At 40.5% G+C, this 18,181-nt stretch overlaps 1 protein-coding gene across 8 annotated transcripts in view; it reads left to right on the top strand.

The window, feature by feature from the left end:
* The window catches only part of RALYL (RALY RNA binding protein like), a 773,956-nt gene that overhangs the window by 630,990 nt on the left and 124,785 nt on the right, over window positions 1-18,181 (top strand). For 6 of the 8 annotated variants that reach the window (XM_043483548.1, XM_043483550.1, XM_043483547.1 and 3 more), the window contains one exon: window positions 16,291-16,323. The exons of the other annotated variants lie outside the window; for them this stretch is intronic. In XM_043483548.1, coding sequence (XP_043339483.1) covers window positions 16,291-16,323 — 33 coding nt within the window. The remainder of the gene's footprint in view (window positions 1-16,290; window positions 16,324-18,181) is intronic. 8 annotated transcript variants of the gene reach the window in all.

The following is an 18,181-nucleotide window of genomic DNA, read 5'->3' as shown; positions in this document are numbered from 1 at the left end:
CTTGAGATGGTACCACTAGAACCTATTAGGAGCCAAAAGAGAAACCAAATGCTCGAGACAAATCAAACTGATAGATACAGAGGGGTGGGGTTAGAGAGATAAAGGACAAAACAGGAATTTTGCATGGGGTCACTCTCAAGAGTATATGGCAGAATGATGGAGACCTGGAGGAGGATCTCTGATAGCAACAATTTTAAATGGCTCACACAGTCTCCAACCTGGAAGAATGACTTATCTCTAAGCCTCTGTAAACAGGGCTAGCTCAGGGATGGACCAAATTCAGCCCATATTAAAGACTCTCAATGGATCTAGTGGAGGAGAAGAAAATACAGATTCACTGATACAATCATTCATGAAATCATTATTGTGCACCGGCTGAACTCGTTTCTGGGAATTGAGAGTGCCAGCTGTTAACTAATTAGGCTCCTTATCCCTATCCTTGCCTTCTAGCGTGATGTAAGTGATGATAAACAAAACTAAACAATTAAATTAATCCTAAGTTAGAAGGTAGGAGGTATGAAAGAAAATGCAAAGCAAGGAAAGTGGGATAAAGAAGCAGAAACGGGAGAAGTTTGTGATTTGAAATAAGGTTTTCCATGAAGACATAGTTGAGAAGGTAACATTTGAGCAAAGACTTGAAGGAGGTGATGAACAGATGAGGATTTACCTAGAAGAAAAGCATCCTGGGCAGAGGCACTAGCAGCACGAAGGCCCTACAGCAGAAGCGTATCCATGTGTTGAAGAGAAAGCAAGGAGGAAGGTTTTCTCCAAGCAAATGGTAGAGACTTGATGGAGCACCAAGTCATGTAAAACCTTATGAAAATCAAGTGAAAGTCGCTTGGTCATGTCCACCTCTTTGCGATCCCATGGAATATACAGTCCATGGAATTCTCCAACAAGAATACTGGAATGGGTAGCCTTTCCCTTCTCCAGAGGATCTTCCCAACCCAGGGATTCAACCCAGGTCTCCCACATTGCAAATGGATTCTTTAATCTGAGCCACAAGGGAAGCCCAAGAATACTGGAATGAGTAGCCTATCCCTTCCCCAGCGGATCTTCCCGACCCAGGGATCAAACCCAGGTCTCCGGCATTGCAGGTGGATTCTTTACCAGCTGAGCCACAAGGGAAGCTCAGGCATACTGGAGTGGGTAGCCTATCCCTTCTCCAGGAACCGAACCAGGGTCTCTTGCACTGAAGACGGATTCTTTACCAACTGAGCTGTCAGGGAAGCCCTTATAACCTTATAGACCATTGAAATTATTCGGCTTTTACTCTGAGTGAAATGGAAGATCTTTGGAAGGTTTTAAGCAAAGTAGTACCATGACAGGACTTCAGTTTTAAAGGGTCATCTCAGCTTTGTGTTGAGAATAGGTTATGAAAGGTCAGGGAGGAACATGGGAAAACAGGTAGGAGATTATGGAGACTCAGATAAAAACGGTAGCATCTGAGATGAAACCAGTAGTTATGTTTTGGTTATATTTTGAAAGTAGACCCAATAGACTTGCTGACAGATTGAATGTGGACTGCTGGGGAACGTACAGAGTCAAGGATATCATTATCCACTGCTATGGAAAATTTACTGGCTTAAAAAATGTATTATTTGTCATACCCAGGAATCTAAGTTGGGTTCAGTTGAGTGATTCTGCTCTGTGTGGTATCCAAGAAGGCTTCTGCACTGACATATCTGGTATCTCAGCTGGAGCCGCCTAGAACAAACTGCTGGGGTGGCTGAGCATCTTGTTCTACATGGTGTCTCCATGTGATGAGCTCAGACTTTATTACACTACTGAGGGCTCAAAGTAATCAGAGTTTCACTTAGAGACTGAGTCCAAGAAGGAAGAAGATGCTGCCTATCCTTGTAAAATCCAGGTTGAAAGCTGCACAACGTTACATCTGTCAAGTATTCAGTTCACTGAAGCAAGTCTCAAAGCTAGTCCATATACAAGTTGAGGGGTGTAGACTTCACCTATTAATGGGTGGATGGAAGGAACTGATGATGGTCAGGCTATCTACTAGAGATATTTTCAAGATTTTTGGACTGAGCATCCAAACATGTGAAGTTGCAATTAAATGAGGTAAGAAATACTCATAGCAGGAGTCAGAGAATGCCCAGGTAGGTGGTAGAGATTAGGAGTGCAGCTTTTAGACATACTAAAGTTGAGATATCTTTCAGACATCCAATTGAAGATGTCAAGTAAATAGTTCAATATCCAATCTGGAGTTCAGGTGGAGGTCTGGACTGGGTATCCACATCTGTGAGTCATCCGTATGTAGATGGTACTCGAAGCCGTGAGGCTGGGTGGAGACAAACACTAAAAGTGTAATTAAAGATGGACAAGAGAAGAATTCCAAGGACCTGGCTCTAAAACACACTAATATTTGAAGTCAAGAACTAGCAAAGGAGACTCGAAAGAAACAACTGAGGAGGTAGTTACACTAAGTGATATGAAACCCAGAGAAGAAAATGTTTTCAGGAAGAAGTAGTCAGCTGGGGCAGTGCTCTCCAAAGGTCGTGTTAACTAGTAACTCACCAGTGGACTCAGCATTCTGGGGAGTGTTGGAATCTTTAACAAAAGTGCATCCATCAGGTCTGGGGTCATGGTCAGATCCTGCAGAAGGAGCAACCCAGGAGGGGCTGGAACCTAGAACCATAAAGCCACGCTCCTGTGAGACAGACACAGCAGCAGAGTTAGAGGGATGCTAACACGGATCCTTGCCCTGGAACAGCCTCACCAGCCGGGTGGAATTTTCAATGCAGTCCAGAAAGAGGTAATACTGAGTAGCCCAGGCAGACAATTCGCATCACAGTTGTGACCAACTGTGACCACGGAGTTCATTAAAGTCTGATATTAACAGCCAGAATTTTTTTTTTTAAAACCAGCCAGTTGAGGAACTGTGTTTGAAAGAACCCAAGTTTTCCAAGACGAGAACTCAGCCAGGAGACTGTCAGTGGGACAAGCGTGTCACTGGGAAGAGCAGGGGCTGAGTTAAGCCACACACATAAACATGAGCTGTTTCCAAGCCTGGATCGGACACCAGCTCCAACTCAGGCTGAAGGAGCCTCTCGTGTGTCAGGAAGAGAGGGCGGAGGAGAGGGGCGAGGTGGCACCTGGGACCAGACGGGTGTGAGAATGTGGGGCACCGGCCAGCACTGGAGGCTGGGGGAAGGCAGAGGGGCTGTGTGTGGGCTGGAGAGGTTTGTGAGGACAAAAGTGGACACGCATCTCAGCCGACTGGGGCAGCCCCGCAAATCCGGATACTGTGTCATTTAGCGCCATTCACACTCTGAACAACTCATTATGACTGGCGATCAGAAGACTGCACAGAAGTGTATTGGCTCTGATAGCTTAGTTTAAAATGGAGGAGAAAAGATCATGACCTTAGAATTCTGCACAGTGCGGAACTGAGGATTGAGATGGGAAGCTGGGTGGCTCTGTGACTGATTACCTGCCTTCCTGTCTGTGCTCTGGGCAGCTGCACAATTTCTCTGCAGGATTTAACAGCTATTAGCGAGTAACTAAATAAGACAATGGAAAGAGACAGGTGAGCAACCACTTGCTAGCTTTTCTTGAATTTAACTTCCCTTCACTATATAGGGTTGGAACTGACAGGAGAAAGTCTTCCAATGTGAAAATAAGGGAGTTTGAAAGTCTTCTCAGAAAATAATTTTTCTTATTTCACTAGAAACATCCAGAATTGTGTGCCTTCCCCTGCAATGTGAGGGGTGACGAGGTTGATTCTGGAATCAGACAGAGCAGTGTTTAGACACTTTGTTAAACCTTGCAGGACTGTTAGAGAAAGAGCTTCAAGTCTCCCAGGGGAACCTGCCAATGGTTGATGGTCTTTCTTACCAGGAGATTCCTCTCCATTCTTTACCTCCATCCCTCTTCCGTGGCTCGAGCCTCCCCGTACGGCTAGGAAAGTGCATTATGCCTGTCCAAGGGACGTGAGCCCTGCAGCCTCAATTTCCAAGGTGGCAAAAGTCATCACTGTGAGTGTCAAAGCCGCCCCTGAGATTCTTGGTTGACACCACAGCCATCCATCAACTTGTCCCTGGGGTCAGCCACACAGATGGTGGTGACTGTGAAGAGAATGTGCCAAGGAGCCTGAGAGCCTAGGCGGAGATTTGAAAAAGTGTCACAGGAAATATGGAGGAAAGCTTTTCTATTTTGTTTTTGTTTTTAAACTCCCAGAGAAAAAGAATCCATTGTAGGGAAATTCCACCAGAGGATTGGAGGAGCCTGGCTCGCCACAGCTTTGAGGTGAATTTGATAGCTCAGTTGATAAAGAATCTGCCTGCAATGCAGGAGACGCTGGTTCAGTTCCTGGATTGGGAAGATCGCCCGGAGAAGAGACAGGCTGCCCACTCCAGTATTCTTGGGCTTCCCTGGTGGCTCAGCTGGTAAAGAATCCACCTGCAATGTGGGAGACCTGGGTTCAATCCCTGGGTTGGGAAGATCCCCTGGCGAAGGGAAAGGCTACCCATTCCAGTATTCTAGCCTGGAGAAAAAAGCAAGAGGACCTTAGAAGGATGAAAATGTCATGTGGATGTGTTTAGATTACAAATGACTAATGATGAAATGTAGTTGGTACTGCTGTTCACTATGTCACTAAGCTGTGTCCAAATCTTTACAACCCCATGAACTGCAACACACCAGGCTCCTCCACTAACTCCTAGAGTTTGCTCAAATTCATGTCCATTGATTCAGTGATGCTATCTAACCATCTCATCCTCTGCCACCCCCTTCACCTCTTGCCTTCAAACTTTCCTATCATCAGGTCTTTTCCGACTGACTTTTCGTATTAAGTGGCCAAAGTTTTGGAGCTTCAGCTTCAGCATTAGTCCCTCCAATAAATATTGAAAGTTGATTTCCTTTAGGATTTACTGGTTTGATATCCTTACAGGCCAAGGGGCTCTCAGGGGTCTTCTCCAACAGCACAATTTGAAAGCATCAATATTTTTGGTGCACAGCCTTCTATTTGGTCCAAATCTCACATCTATACATGACTACTGGAAAAACCATACCCTTGACTAGACAGACCTTTGTCCACAATATGTTTTTGTTTTTTAATACACCAACTAGGTTTGTTATTATTTCCCTTCCAAGGGGCAAATGTCTTTTCATTTCATGGTTGCAGTCACTGCAGTCACTGTCTGCAGTGACTTTGGAGCCCAAGAAAATAAAATCTGTAACTGCTTCCATTTTTTCCCCTTCTATTTGCCATGAAGTGATGGGACCGGATGCCATTATCATATCTCTCTCACCTTCATGAAGAGGCTTTTCAGTTCCTCTTCACTTTCTGCCATCAGAGTGGAATCATATGTATATCTGAGGATGTTGATATTTCTCCCAGCACTCTTGATTCCAACTTGTGATAGATCCAGCCAGGCATTTTGCATGATATACTCTGCATAGAAATAAAATAAGCAAAGAGCCAATATACAGCCTCGCCGTACTCTTTTCCCAATTTTGAACCAGTCAGTTTTTCCATGTCCAGTTCTGTTGCTTCTTGACCTGCACACAGGTTTCTCAGCAGACAAGCCAGATGGTCTGGTACTCCCGTCTCTTTTCCACAGTCTGTTGTGATCCATACAGTCAAAGACTTTAGTGTAGTCAATGAAGCAGATGTTTTTTTCTGAAATTCGCTTGCTGTCTCCATGATCTAACAAATGTTGGCAATCTGACCTCTTGTTCCTCTGCCTCATTGAAACCCAGCTTGTACATCTGGAAGTTCTCAGTTTATATACTACTGAAGCCTCACTAGAAGGATTGTGAGCAATTACCTTGCTAACATGTGAAATGAGTGCAATTGTATGGTAGTTTAGACATTCTTTGGCTTAGCCTTTCTTTGGTATTGGAATGAAAACTGACTTTTTCCAGTCCTGTAGCCATTGCTGACTTTTCCAAATTTGCTGACGTATTGAGTGCAGTACTTTAATAGCATCATCTTTTAGGATTTTAAACAGCTCAGCTGGAATTCCATCACCTCCACTGACTTAGTTCGTAGCAATGCTTCCAAAGGCCCACTTGACTTCACATTCCAGGATGTCTAGCTTTAGGCAAATGGCCACACCATCATGATTACCTGGAACATCAAAACCTTTTTTGTATAATTCTTTTGTGTACTCTTGCCACCTCTTCTTAATCTCTTCTGCTTCTGTTAGATCCTTACTGTTTCTGTCCTTTATTGTGCCCATCTTAGCATGAAATGTTCCCTGATATCCCCAATTTTCTTAAAGAGCTTTCTAGTCTTTCCCATTATATTGTTTTCCTTTATTTCTTTGTATTATCCATTTAAGAAAGCTTTCCTATCTCTCCTTGGATTTCCTGGGAATTCTGCATTCAGTTGAGTACCTCTTTCCCCTTTTCCCTTGCTTTTCACATCTTTCCTTTCCTCAGCTATTTGTAAAGCCTCCTCAGGCAACTACTCTGCCTTCTTGTATTTCTTTTTCTTTGGAATGGTTTTGGTCACTGCCTCCTACACAGTGTTATGAACTTCCATCCATAGTTCTTCAGGTGCTCTGTCTACCGTATCTAATCCCTTTAATCCATTCGTTACCTCCACTGTTTAATCATAATAGATTTGATTTAGGTCATATCTGAATGGTCTAGTGGTTTTCCCTACTTACTTCAGTTTAAGCCTGAATTTTTCAATACAGAGCTCATTACCTGAGCCACAGTCAGCTCCAGGTCTTGTTTTTGCTGACTATATAGAGTTTCTTCATCTTTGACTGCAAAGAACATAATCAATCTGATTTCAGTATTGATCATCTGGTGATGTCCATGTGTAGATTTTTCTCTTAAGTTGTTGGAGGGCGTTTGCTATGACCAGCATATCCTCTTGACAAAACTCTATTACCTTTGCCCTGCTTCATTTTGTGCTCCAAGGCCAAATTTGCCTGCTACTCCAGGTATCTCTAATCTTCCTACTTTTGCATTTCAATCCCCTATGATGAAAAGGGCACCTTTTTAGGTGCTATTTCTAGGTTTTGTAGGTCTTCATAGAACCAGTCAACTTTATCTTCTTCAGCATGAGTAGTTGGGGTATAGACTTGGATTTTTGTGATGTTGAATGATTTGCCTTGGAAATAAACTGAGATCATTCTGTCATTTATAAGGTTGCACCCAAGTACTGCATTTCAGACTCTTTTGTTGACTGTGAGGACTACTCCATTTCTTCTAAGGGAGTCTTGCCCACAGCAGTAAATATATGGTCATCTGAGTTAAATTCACCCATTCCTGTCCATTTTAGTTTACTGATTCCTAAGATGTCAAAGTTCAATCTGACCATCTCCTGCTTGACTATGCCCAATTTACCTTGATGCATAGACCTGACAGTCCAAGTTCCTATGCAATATTATTCTTTATAACATTGGACTTTACTTTCACCGCTAGACTCATCCACAACTGAGCATCCTTTCCTCTTTGGCCCAGTCACTTCATTCTTTCTGTAGCTGTTAGTAATTGCCCTTCACTCTTCCCCAGAAGCATATTAGACACCATCCAGCCTGGGCGGCTCATCTTTCCATTTCACATCTGTTTGCTTTTCTGTAGTGTTCACGGGGTTCTCATGGCAAGAATACTGGAGTGGGCTGCCATTCCCTCCTCCAGTGGACCATGATTGGTCAGAATTCTTCACTATGACCCTTCCTTCTTGGGTGGCCCTGCATGGCCTGGCTGATAGCTTTAATAGATTCATTGAGTTATGCAAGCCCCTTCCCACTTCCCACTGGAAGCCTGCTAGAAGGCTGTGATCCGTGAAGGGGGATGAAATACAGACTAAATTTTTTAAGTATCAAAATAAGATTCCTGTAATCCTTAAGGTTATTAAGCTATTTATAAAGTAATGTATCAAATTATTCCATAAGTAAGGAACAGTTGGTTAACAAGTATTAACTCACAGTGACCTGGCCCACTCTGTGTCCCCTGAGGGGCCAGAGAGACCAGAGGTCTAGCTAGCATAGCATTTATCGTGTCCTCTCCCATTTCTTAGAGGATGGAGCAGAGGCTCAAATACAGACGTGGGAGACAGGCCTGCAACTGAATGCAGCCTCTATAAATTTTCTGTGTGACTTTGAGCAAATTAGTTAACGTTTCTGAACTTTAATTTTCTCATCCGCTCTCTTCAAAGTTAAATGTGTCAGAGAGCCCAGTGTCGGTTCTGGCACATAGTTAGCTCTGCCTCTGGTGATCATTATTACTCTCTCCTGGGGTTTGTGGAGAGCGTGATGGAACAGATAAGAATCAAGCACACCATTCTCTGCATAAAACCTTTGCACCCATGTTTGTCTTTAAAACACTATTTGAAATGTAGACGAAGATCAGTCTTTTTTTGAGGAAAAAAAAAGTATGCAATGAAATAAAAGAGTAATCCCTTTAATAGAGTAATTCATTCATTCATTACAAATTATATTTCAAATATCACTGGATTTTAGTACTAGCTTTGACCTATAAATAGACTCTGATCTATATTTAAGAATGTAATCCTCCTCCATTTCTCCTCCTTTCTTGGCTTAGCACATGGGAGCTACTTCTAAAGAGAAACCTTCCCTTTTTGAATTTACTCCTATCCCATAGAACTGACTGAAGGCTGATGAGAGATCCAGGAAGATTTGCTCCCTCAGCCCACATGGAGGGCCACCAGCTCTTGTTGGGTGTCCTGCCAGTTACAGATGAGTGCCAATGGCCACGGTTCTCCTGCCCTCTGACCTCTGGAAGCCTGCTAGTGACCCCATATATTCTCCCCAAACCCTTTTCTCCCATTCTACATACTCCTTCTGGGGACCCTCATTATCTCCTATGATGTCACATACTAACTTTGCGTAGATGACGTGACTCTTAAATCTATTTCCTCAGATGAGTTCCAGGCCTGCATTTTCATCTATTGCCTCAAGCATATCTCACCAACATAGCCCAACATATATAACTGCTACAACAATTTATTCCCAAACCTGGGCCCCCTGTAAGTGCTGTATTTAGTTATTTATCTAATTATCTCAACGCCCATTAAGAGTTAGATTTATTATCACCTCCATTTTGCAGATGAGATCATTGAGGTACAAAGAAAAGCACCTTACTTTTCCAGGATCACACGATCAGAAGGCGGTAGAGTCAGGACGAGAGTCTGGCAGCCTGATTATGCAAATTGCCTCCTTTGGTACATCCATCTGAAATGTCGGTCGGGGTGGGTTATCATTGCTAAAGAGGAGAGATTAAATAGTAGTAAAGAATTGCTGTTGCTTCAAAATTTTAACCACAAGATCATGTAAATATAGTAATGGATCATATTTATGTCTCTTTAGTTTCATAAAAGATTACTAGTTTTATAATCCTCCTCCAGGAGCCAATCCTTGTACTCCTACCTCAAGAACCAAGGTGGTTGAAGTCATTTCTGCAAAACACCAAAGCACATGGATTCGAGGAAGAAGATGCCACCCAACAGTGAGCTGCTGGCTCAGTGTGGCTGAAATATAGAATCTAAAGTGGTAGCAGACAAAGGCTGGGAAGGCATCCTAGAACCAGACTGTGAATGAACTTTAGTTATATTAAAGAATTGGGACCTTATTCTGTAGGCAAATAATGGAAGTAGGGGTCAAGGAGCCTGGCATGGAAAGTTCATTTGACAAAGTCACTTACTGAGACACTCCTATGAAGTAGGCATGTCTGTGGGTATTTGAAAGACAGTGAGTCACTACCTTTAGGGAGTATACAGTCTCAAAGAGGAACTTGCAAAATACACCTGCAATCATAATACATCATGATTAAGTGTTACAGGGGGCTATGGGAACAGTTATGAAGCACTCCTAACCACCCGATGGTGCCTAATAAAGGAATAGTTCCCAGAAGCACTCAGATATGTGTAATGAAAGGAATTACATGATAGCATTTGTATTGTAGAGAGAGAGTTTTTTCTGGTAGACACAGCTATTCCAAAGAAATACAGAAGAAGGGGGGCCACTGAGGACATTATTTTATTAGCCCATGTAAAAGTTGATGATCACTAGAATTGTGATAATAATTGACAGGGGAAAACAGAATGAAGAGGACTTTCGGAAATAAAAACAGCAGAACTAAGAGAATCTACTGAAAGTGAGCGTTGCTAGAAAGGAATTAAGGAGAAAGATTCCAACCTTTCTACTTTGGTTATCTGAGTGATTGGTTATGATACTGAGTTAAGGGTAAAGAGGAGCAAAGGGAGAGAAGAAGACGAATTTTGTTTGAAACGTGAAGTTAAAGGCATCTACAATTGGAGAAGTATGGTGGGTGGATACAGCCATGCATTGACAAATAGCGTGGTGCTGCAGACATAAGTTTATGAATATCCATCATTTGGAATAGAGCTGGAATCAGACATGGTTTCTCAGTAGAGCACTGAATGTATAAAGAGAGAGAATGTGGTGGTGTCAGAAGGCACACATACAAATAAAACAAAACCAACAGAATAAACAGACATGCCGGGCAGCACACCGTGCAAGATATGAGCCAGATGCCTAAATTCAAATCCAGGTTCAACCACTCTTCAGCTCTGTGACCTTGTGCAAGACAGTTAGCATCATTGGGGATCAGTTTCCTCCTCTGCAAAATAAGATCTACTTCAGAGGCATCATGATGCATAAAGAAGCCAATGTTTATAAAGCATTTTGAGTAATCTTGGCCCTTAGTAAAGACAGCTTAGTTTTTTTATTGTTGTTAAATACAAAGTATTATAAATCTTCTAGCCCCAAACATTGATCTTCGTTTCTCATTCCATTTTATTCTCTACTGGGTCTTATTTTTCTGAAGGCTATCATTTGTTTATCTTATTCTACTCTTAATTCTAGGGAGTCCTGAATAAAGTATTACCAAATGCACCACCTATTTCATGCTCAAAGAAAATATCAGGAAAGATAAAATCAATCCTTTTCTTGGCAAAACAATTACCTTACAAAAAGGCTCAGAAAAGTTTTCTCTGGGCATATCACAACATAATCACCTGTTGCCTAGGATAAAATTGATAAACAATTTTCTCAAAAGGTGTATTTCTCCTAATAGTTTTTTTTTCTTTTACACATTTTTTTTTCATTTTTCAGAACTAAAATTGCAAAAATGAGCTATCCATAGATTAAAGGCAGTTTCATCCCTTAGAGTTAACTATTAATATATGTCTTTGGGACAGTCGTAGCTGGCAAGATCCCCTCTCTGCCAGAAACTGTGCTAGCTTTTCTGTATTCTTCACAATAGCCCCTTGAGTTGACTATGATGTTTGCTATATAATTAATGAGAACAATGTAAGGCTCTGAATCATCTCAAGGTGAGAAAAGCTGACTTCACGTAATGAGCAACGACTGAATAGTTGGTTACAAAACACAGCAGGGTTCAGTGTGGGTCAACTGTCCTTTTCCTCTGCTGTGTGTCATCATCTTGAGGATAAGACACGAGACAGGATTTCCTGGTAGTGCTCCCCACTAAGATTTCCTGTCCCCTGTCACCACTGAAAATGCTTGGAAGCCCTGGTACCTTGTCTTCATGACTTATAGTGACTAATGGACAATAATCTTGCCTTTCTGCTCAGCTCATATAGCATCAGCAAGTACATCTTACATGAGTCCATTGGAAGGCTTAACACAGAGTGTCAGGACTTCTTATCCAAGCAGAAACGCAAGTTTAATATTCTTACCAGTCTTAATGAAACTCTCAGTTAGCCTATTAACCAGGATTAATGTCCTGAGACTATGACATAGTGATAGAGATAATAAGTAATAGAAGCTTAGAGACAGGATGGTCCCTGGAAGATGAAGGTGTCAGGACTGACTTTTCAAATTAGATAAACTCAAAAGATAAATAGAGCATGATAGAGAAAGGAAGGGGAAAACAGTATTCCAGTAAAGGAGCAAAAATTATACCAAAACAAAGCTAAACCAGATTTGTTTGGGCTATAAATAGACAAATCTCCTGAAATAATGTGGTTGGCAAGAGAAATGATTTAAAAAAAATAACAAGGAAAGTTGATATGAGGCATGTTTGTGAAAAGCTTTCAAATGGCAAGCTGGAAAGTTTGGGCATCATTCTACGGTTATTAACATTATCAAGAAAAGTGGTTAACACGAAATTTGTATTTTAGGGAAATTATTTTTTCAGTAGGCTCAGAGACTGCCTTGGTGATATAGAGAAGAAATGCAAATTATTTTGAACTTTGAAGTCTGTATCAAAATAAAGAGTGCCAGTTTTGAGTTGTTTCTAGTTCCTTCCAACAATATCATTTTTCACATAATGGCACCTTTTTTCTGTGAAGATCATATAGTAAATATCTTAAGATAAAGTTCCTGTTTCAGCCACTCTCAACTTACTATTACAGCACAAAACCTCCTTAAACAATGTATGAATTAATGAGCATGACTGTGTACCAATAAACTTTATTTATGGACACTGAAATTGGTATTTCATATAATTTTCATGTGAATTTTCAAAAGCTCACAAAATATTCTTCTTCTTTTGCTATTTCCAACCATTAAACTTAAAAAACTCCCCTAGCTTGTGGGTTGTGTAAAACCAGGTGGTGAGCAGGATGTGTAAACCCTTAGTTTATAGCAAGCACATCAGTCAGAATGCTGTCCAGCATCATTCCAAAAACTTTGGATTCTCTTCTGAGATCTTTGGTTGAGAACTTGGAAGGAGATAGTTGAAGTGGTGAGTGATGTGGTAAAAGTGGAAGAAGGTTAACTAACTAGTAAGACTAATCATATTAACCACTGGGGTCGGGGGCAACATATGTACCTTATATGCTCCAATCTACCAGCTACTTACATGAAACCTTCAGGGAAAAAAAAGGAAAATCAATCAATAATTATTTTAAACACATTCTAAATTCAGAATTTTAGTAATCACACAGGGAAAGGCAAGTGGTGGGTCTTGCTTCTATTAATGGCAACCCAATCCAATATTCTTGCCTGGAGAATCCCATGGACAGAGGAGCCTGGTGGGTTACATACAGTCCATGGGGTCACAAGAGTCGGACGTGACTGAGCAACTAACATGCACATGATGCCTATAAGGAAAATGACATAATGCAGTCCCTAAACAAGTGGTGTGGGCAGCAACATGGAAGGAAGCTTAGTGTGAGTCAAGTGCATCAAGCTGGAGCAACTCTGAACAAAGAATTTACATGTGGAGAGACCAGGCTGGGATAAGGGAGGAGAACAAGCCTGGGAACTGAGTGATGAGAGACAGAAGAGGAATATAGAAGAAAAACTCGCTGAGCATTGCTAACTGAGATGTGGAGCGGGAAAGAGGAGTCAGACATTCAATGTTTTCACATTCTTTCGCTGCATTGCTCAGTGCTAAGAAGCACACAGCACTGAGAGGCATGGGGCCAGCTGAGACCATGGGAAATGGAGAGAGAGGAGACTGGAGTTGGGCACCTTCAGTTCAGTTCAGTTGCTCAATCGTGTCTGACTCTTTGTGACCCCATGGACTGCAGCACGCCAGGCCTCCCTGTCCATCACCAACTCCCGGAGTTTACCCAAACTCATGTCCATTGAGTCAGTGATGCCATCCAACCATCTCATCCTTTCTTGTCGCCTTCTCCTCCTGCCCTCAATCTTCCCCAGCATCAGGGTCTTTTCTAATGAGTCGGCTCTTTGTATCAGGTGGCCAAAGTATTGGAGCTTCAGCATCAGTCCTTCCAATGAATATTCCGGACTGATTTCCTTTAAGATGGACTGGTTGGATCTTCTTGCTATTCAAGGGACTCTCAAGAGTCTTCTCCAACACCACAGTTCCAAAGCATCAATTCTTCAGCACTCAGCTTTCTTTATAGTCCAACTCTCACATCCATACATGACTACTGGAAAAACCATAGCTTTGACTAGATGGACCTTTGTCGACAAAGAAATGTCTCTGCTTTTTAATAAGCTGTCTAGGTTAGTCATAACTTTCCTTCCAAGGAGTAAGTGTCTTTTTATCTCATGACTGCAATCACCATCTGCAGTGATTTTGGAGCCCCAAAAAATAAAGTCAGTCACTGTTTCCACTGTTTCTCCATCTATTTGCCATGAAGTGATGGGACCGGATGCCATGATCTTTGGTTTCTGAATGTTGAGCTTAAAGACAACTTTTCACTCTCCTCTTTCACTTTCATCAAGAGGCTCTTTAGTTCTTCACTTTTTGCCATGAGGGTGGTGTCATCTGCATATCTGAGGTTATTGATATTTCTCCTAGCAATGTTGATTCCAGCTTGTGCTTCCTCCAGCCCAGCGTTTCTCATGATGTACTCTGAATATAAGTTAAATAAGCAGGGTGACAGTATACAGCCTTGATGTACTTCTTTCCCAATTTTGAACCAGTCTCTTGTTCCATGCCCAGTTTTAACTGTTGCTTCCTGACATGCATACAGATTTCTCAAGAGGCAGATCAGGTGGTCTGGTATGCCCATCTCTTTCTGAATTTTCCACAGTTTATTGTGATCCACACAGTCAAAGGCTTTAGCATAGTCAATCAAGCAGAAATAGACGTTTTTCTGTAAGGTCAAGCACCTTACACATGCAAATAACACACTTAAAGTGAAGTCTGATTGATCTTAGGTTGAATCATTGGCAAACATGGGGACAAGGGATTCTATTAATACCCACATGTTGGCTATTTCTCAAGTATTATTAGACAGAAAAATAAGGGAGCAGTGATATCATGATGATTTGATGGTCCAAATAAGTAAACAGTCTCCTGAACCATGTTATATAGAATCCCCCTCATTTCTTTGAGGCAATTTCTTTTGATCATTTGTCACTGGTCATATGTTATAAAACAAAGAAACATATTTTGTTGTTTATCCTCAAAGTTTTTCTCTTAGATCTGTTTGCCTATCCATGTCATAAATATATGGGGAAAACAAGCATATAATATGACCAATAATTTATGTGGAAGTCTTAATAATATTGGAATTCAGTAAGGGAAAAGGTTTCATAAATATATGTCTCCAACTCAAGACCAGAAATTGATTTTCTCTGCTTTTTTCCTAAGTGTTGCTGCTCAGAGGGACTCTAGGGTGCCTGTTCCCTAAAACAGTCCCTTCCTCCTATAGTATTGTTCACTAAAGCAGCAGGGCTTTAGGCAGAGAGCCACAGCAGCTCATCCAGTAAGTGGACAAGGCATATTTCTAATAAGCCATTTATATATATACAGAATGAAATAGAGACCAAAAAAAAAAAAAAAAAGAAAGATTAGTGTCTTCATTGTTTAGACTTGTAGAAAAGTAAAGGTGTTTGACTTAAATCTAAAATAATCCCTTTAGAGTTGCCCATGTCAAAACACAATCATCTGGCGATCAGTGAATATTGGTACAGAATTAAATTTCTTGACATTTTCCTACAACTATTTATATATCAATAAAATATTTTAAAAGATTAAAATTTCTTAAAATTTTTAAACACTGGGATTTAGATTAAAATGCCCTCAATATTTGCGTACATTTGACCCATAATTAAAAGTTGAAAAACTTACATGAAAATGAAGTGATCCGTATACACCTACCAGCTGGTCTCTGTAGCTATTAATTGGGAAATATTTAGAAGTAGATCCTTTCTTGATTCATTTACCTTTCACAAACAGTTAATTTACGAAATCAGAAATTTAGCTAAGAGCAATCCTAGCCTATATTATAGTGGCAAAAGTAAGCCCCAGGAGATTTTTAATTGGCATTCACAAGACGCCACAAGTAGCCAGAAGCTTCAGGATTATAATTCTCCTTCACTACGTTAAGAAGCACAAAAAACAACTAGCTTGTAAAAAACACAGAGGAGGCAGAAGTACCCCAATTTGGCTCCCCCTGCCCTAAGAGGGGTTGTTTCCAATACATGACGATGAATGGTATGCTGCTTCTCTCTTCATTACAAAATATTCACTGGAAATAAATTATTCAGTCTATATTTAACCAAATGCATTATAAATCACTTCATTACTTCAACAACCATAAACAGATGTATTAAAACTTCCACAAATTACTATTAAAAAAGAAAACACATAAATGTAGAAAGTACAAATCAGAATTAGACTAACAATATTATCTTAATGTATTATTTAAATGCCACATTTCCATTCCATGTCTCTCTCATCTTATTTAGCTTCTGCATTAATCCAGCCAGAATTTGAATTAGTCTAGATTAGGTCTTAATATATTATTTATGGTGTTTTAATGGAATTAAATTGTGCATTTTCCTCCAAACAAGTATAATAATTCTGTCATTTATGTAAAAGTAATTTTAAGTGTATAGAACATTGTTATATTAAAACAAGTTTTTCAAATTTTTTTCATAGACTTGAGTCAAAGGAGCCTTTCCTGTCAGTTGGGTGAGTATATGTCTAAATTTTCAAAATCTCAGTTCTCTAATTGATCTTTAATTCAAATTAACAAAGTCTTCTGAGACAATATTTTCAGTCATCAAACCCCATATTCAAGGTCATAACCTACCACTGATACATCATTTCCTCAGCCATGTGGCTATTTACCTTTAAAAGACAACTAAAATGCTCTTTGGATTGTTTAGTGATCTCAGAAATTTAACTACCCAGTGCATATGAAATCCTGTATCCTCTGTAAGAGCTAAAAAAGGTTCACAGTGATTATCTCATCAGATGAAGGTATGGTTTGATGGTTTTAAAAACCCCCCTGAACCACAGCCTCACTCTGCCTAATCACTCTGCTCATTTTTGTACCGTTCCCTTTCATCTACCCCAGTCGGTGTTTCTTCCCCTTTTCCTCTAAATCTGTCTCCAAAATCTTTATCTTTTCCCCTGTCTCTCATTTCACTTTTATTTCTCCACTGCTTACACTGACTGCTTCTTTGAACACAAAGCTGAGGAACCCTGGAGCAGATTAAGGAAGACTAACCTTGCCCTCTCTGATAGTATCATTCTGAGTCACAGAACATGTTCCAATAATATACTGTTGACAAGAATACACATGTACTATTTTTAGGCATTTAGCTAATTGAGACCCTGCAAAAATGTTTTCACTGATCTACCATGTAATCTTTCACTAACATACCAAAATGTCTTACTAAAGGACTTTTGCAGCATTATGGTAGATGTTAAAATATCAGAAAGCATTGGAAGATGTGACGTCTAGTTCAGAAGAAATTATGCTGTTATTTGATGAGGAAAAAAAAATCACATGTAGGCAGTGAAGACCAGAAACATTGGATGGCATTACATTTTTCAATGATGGCATTGGTTTTCTTTTATTACTTTGTTCTCAGTCATTGAATATTTCTCTCACTCATTGAACAACACTGTTCCCTCCGTCCTTCCAGTCCTCCTAAAAGTATTTCAGGAGGCCATTTGAATCATAAGAATCACAGTGATTGTGATTCTAGTGATTGGGGCTTCTAGGAGAGAAAAACGGAGCAGAGGCACTTATTGGAGGACTTCATGAAAAATGAAAGGTCAAGTTGATCTGGCCCCAAAAAATCGTTAAGAGCATGCTTCTTCCTTCATTCATCATCAGCTCCCATTGTTAAAAACCTTTAAGCCTGAAGTAATCTTTTATTTTGAATTTATGTGCGTCCCGCCCTCAAGTCCGGAGGCTGAAATCGCTTTTCTTCATGCCTCACTTGACACAGTTGTTCAGCCGCATTTCCTGTTCCCCTGACTACTTTGAGACAAAAACCCATTTATTGCAAACTTCTATTTTACAAGGGCAGACCCTGAGTAATCTTTGTTTTAACCATCTCAGAAGTTTAGAACTCGGTATGAGAGGACTGAGAAAAAGTTTCCCGAAAAGAATGATCCATTACTCCACAAATACTACTCAAAATAGGAAAACCGGTGTGACAGCAGGAATATATTGCTTTCCTTAGATATGTCTTAAAATAAAGTGGGGTGAAACAAGCAGCCCAAATAGTCCTGCTGACCGGCTATTTTGATTGTAGTGAAATGTCTCCATTCCCCTACAAGAAAATGATTTTAAATAAGACCGTTCAAAAGTATATATGAATCTCACTCCTTACCCTGTTCAGTAAGAGGTGATAATGAACATAATAGACACTTATTAGCCTACTGGGCAACAGGCAATCTACTATAAGAACCATGATTCAAATTTGTGGCTGAATTAATCCAGTCACTTGCCAAAGGGAATATATAATCTGATGTATTGCCTGTGGTATCAGTTGACATGTGAGTATATACGATTGAGTTTTTCTAGAGCTCT

Source organism: Cervus canadensis, chromosome 12 (assembly GCF_019320065.1).
Source record: "Cervus canadensis isolate Bull #8, Minnesota chromosome 12, ASM1932006v1, whole genome shotgun sequence".
Taxonomy (NCBI): Eukaryota; Metazoa; Chordata; class Mammalia; order Artiodactyla; family Cervidae; genus Cervus; species Cervus canadensis.
The sequence above is the reverse complement of the archived record's forward strand: the minus strand, read 5'-3'. Positions and strand labels throughout refer to the sequence as shown.